A 2971-nucleotide genomic window follows, 5' to 3' on the forward strand; every position below is an offset into this window, starting at 1 on the left:
TTTCTTAGGATATATTTCAAAACGTCACCGAGGAAAATTTTATTCGAAATATATAATACACGTAATATTATATGCTATAGTACATATAGAGTAAAATCTTTCTCGGAGAGGACGTTTTGGAACGTAATTTTAAAAAATATAGATAATATTTTTTTGTAATTTAAATTACATAAATGTTTGACAGCTCTTCCGGGATACGCTATTCTCTCTATGGTATTGAGCTCCATCGTGGTCGTCCTCGTCGTCGGTTCAGTATTTATTTATCGGTAAGTTGAGCTTGCTTTTAAACTCAAATTTTATGTATTTTACGTGAATTTATCGATATTGATAACGATATAGATATCTTTTAGTATTACTTTTGATAAATTGAAATTTAGATATCAAGAAATTAAACGGAACGGATAAAACGAGATATTTCAATCGGAATAATATTGTATACTTTACAAATATACTTCACAAAGAGAAAAAAGATGTCTGTAAAAATAGATGTACTGTTTGTATAAAATAAAAACTCATGTATAATAATTTCAATTCCAGTTATTATCGATAGCACGGTTTAAATTATACATATAATAGTTTAAAGTGATCGTTTTCTTTTTTTTATACTCTCTTTTCCTATTTCATTTTAATTGAAGAAGATTAACAAAATCATTTTCTCTGGGAATTGTGTTTCTTATTGCATTTGTGACAAAGCTTCTTATTAAATATATTCTGTAATAATGTATCAAAAATATTCCAATAATTAATAAAAACGTTTTGTCGACAATATTTATTTAATCAGCAGAATAGTTAAAGTAAAACTGATAATAAAATAGCAAAAATTAAATAATTAAAATAATTTTACGTTTAAAGTGTAAAAACGTAATTCAGAGATTTGTTAATATTCGCGCTGATATATATTAATTAGCATAGATTCGCTATTAGAAATTTGAAAGACATTGTCGGTTCGCTTGTTTCTTCGTGAAGAGGTGATTTCGATAATCCCTAAGTAGCACACGTTAAGTGCACATATACCTACATATTGAGGAGGTGTAACTGATTGTAAGAAGAGCTTCGACTTCTTTGATGTATGACATGGTTAAAGGAGAGTAAGGCAAAGAAAGGAAGAAAAAATGAATGAAGCGAGACACTTATCCGTGCTGAAATTTCTCAGATGCTGCGAACTAATCAATTTAATATCATCTGTCCGACTCTACGTTACTTGTCTAGCTAAGTGTCTCTTGTCTCTTCGGATTGGCGCAGTTACAAGAACATTCTTAAGAGCTTAAACGAGTTGTTTCCTTCTATTCCGCAGCGATAATCCAAAATCCCGAAACAATTTAAACAAATATATTCACAATTTAATAAAAAACGTAGATACAAAAATTTGACAAGTGAGATATTAAAATCGGTTATTGAGTGTTACCTCGACAATGAATTGTCACACTTATTTAGTTAGCATTTATATACACGAAAAACAATAATTTAAAATATTGAATAACGAATTAAAAATTTCACAAATTTATTAAGGGGTTACACTACCCAGAAAATGTTTTTTTTTTTTAATTTTTTTATTTGCTTAAATGATGTATAAACTATTTAAAAATAACATTCGAAAAGAATTTTGGTGGAAAGCTGTTATAAATAATTTTTTCAGATTTTTTTCGGAAGCGCCTCTGAGCGCTCCGAAACGTTTGAAAAGGCCGCTCGACCGCGCACAGGATTATAAGGGTATTACAGCTCTGTCGGTAGTTTTAGCAGGTATAAGTGAATTATAGTGAATCTAAAATCTACGAAGATTTAACAAGAGAAGAACTCCTTTCCCGTTGCCTAGGAGGATTTACGCAAAATGCAAACGAAAGTTTTTCGACGCGCTTGGGTAGTGTAACCCCTTAATAATTTTCTTATATATTATAAATAATATATATATATATATATAAATGAAGAATGTCAATGTTGGTAAATTTTTTAGAAATCTCAGTATAAGAATTTTGAAAGCTAATGTCATCATTCAATGTCAGTATAATAGATTACGTATACTATAATACGCTTTAGAATTCACGATAAAATTTATTTCATTAATGCAAAATTACACGAGGAAAGTCAGTATTAAATACTATATAATACAAGAAATAAATATAACAAAATATTTACAGTCTTTATACCTAACATTTGACAAAACAGAAAATGGTAATTACAATAAGCAAAACGTAACATAAAAATCGTGAAATTTGTAAAGTAGATTTAAAATTCTTCCATTTTACAAATTTAGATTAATGACAAATAATGCTAATTGCACACACACAAGTACTGAATTCCGCAACAAATTGCGCAAAATATATATTTGTGAATCTGTAATATCAATATATCGTTAACACACGGGAGAAGCTAATATTTGATTGTTGATTCAGCATTTGCCCATACCTTTAGTTTTCGTTTAATAAAATTTTTATTTGTAACAATCAGCGATTATTTTAGAATGCTGAATTTCGAATTAAGTATAAAAGCTATTAAATCTTATAAAAATTTTTTTAAAGTAAATATTTATTAAACACGTTAATTCGACGAATTTTACATATTCTTATTGTATATATTCTGTCATTTCTTCGTGTAATATATTTGATATTAGAATTATACGTATAGTTTTAATATTATAGTTAATAATAAATTAATTATAATATTGAAAAGTATTATAATTATTCTAATTTAAAGTTATAAAGTTTAACAACTTTGAGATTACATATTTTCAATTTATTATATATATTATAAGTATTATATTTTAAAAATCTAATAATATATAAATATATGGTCACTAAATATATGGTCACTGATAGAATTCAGAATATTCATAATAACGGAAACCTGGTCGTCTGTGATAAAATTTTTGAACGGGTTAGCAATTTTAAGTATTTAGGATCGATTTTAAACCAAACTAATGAAATAAGAGAAGAGCTCAAGAGAAGAATTAATTTGGGGAATGCGTGCTTCTATT

The 2971-nt window shown here is 27.1% G+C and overlaps 1 protein-coding gene across 3 annotated transcripts in view; it reads left to right on the forward strand.

The window, feature by feature from the left end:
* Positions 1–2971, forward strand: part of LOC108752303 (atrial natriuretic peptide receptor 1-like) — a 112265-nt gene that overhangs the window by 56439 nt on the left and 52855 nt on the right. For all 3 annotated transcript variants that reach the window (XM_018493043.1, XM_018493041.1, XM_018493042.1), the window contains one exon: positions 185–266. In XM_018493043.1, coding sequence (XP_018348545.1) covers positions 185–266 — 82 coding nt within the window. The remainder of the gene's footprint in view (positions 1–184; positions 267–2971) is intronic.

The sequence above is a fragment of the Trachymyrmex septentrionalis genome, unplaced genomic scaffold, assembly GCF_001594115.1.
Source record: "Trachymyrmex septentrionalis isolate Tsep2-gDNA-1 unplaced genomic scaffold, Tsep1.0 scaffold6, whole genome shotgun sequence".
Lineage (NCBI taxonomy): Eukaryota > Metazoa > Arthropoda > Insecta > Hymenoptera > Formicidae > Trachymyrmex > Trachymyrmex septentrionalis.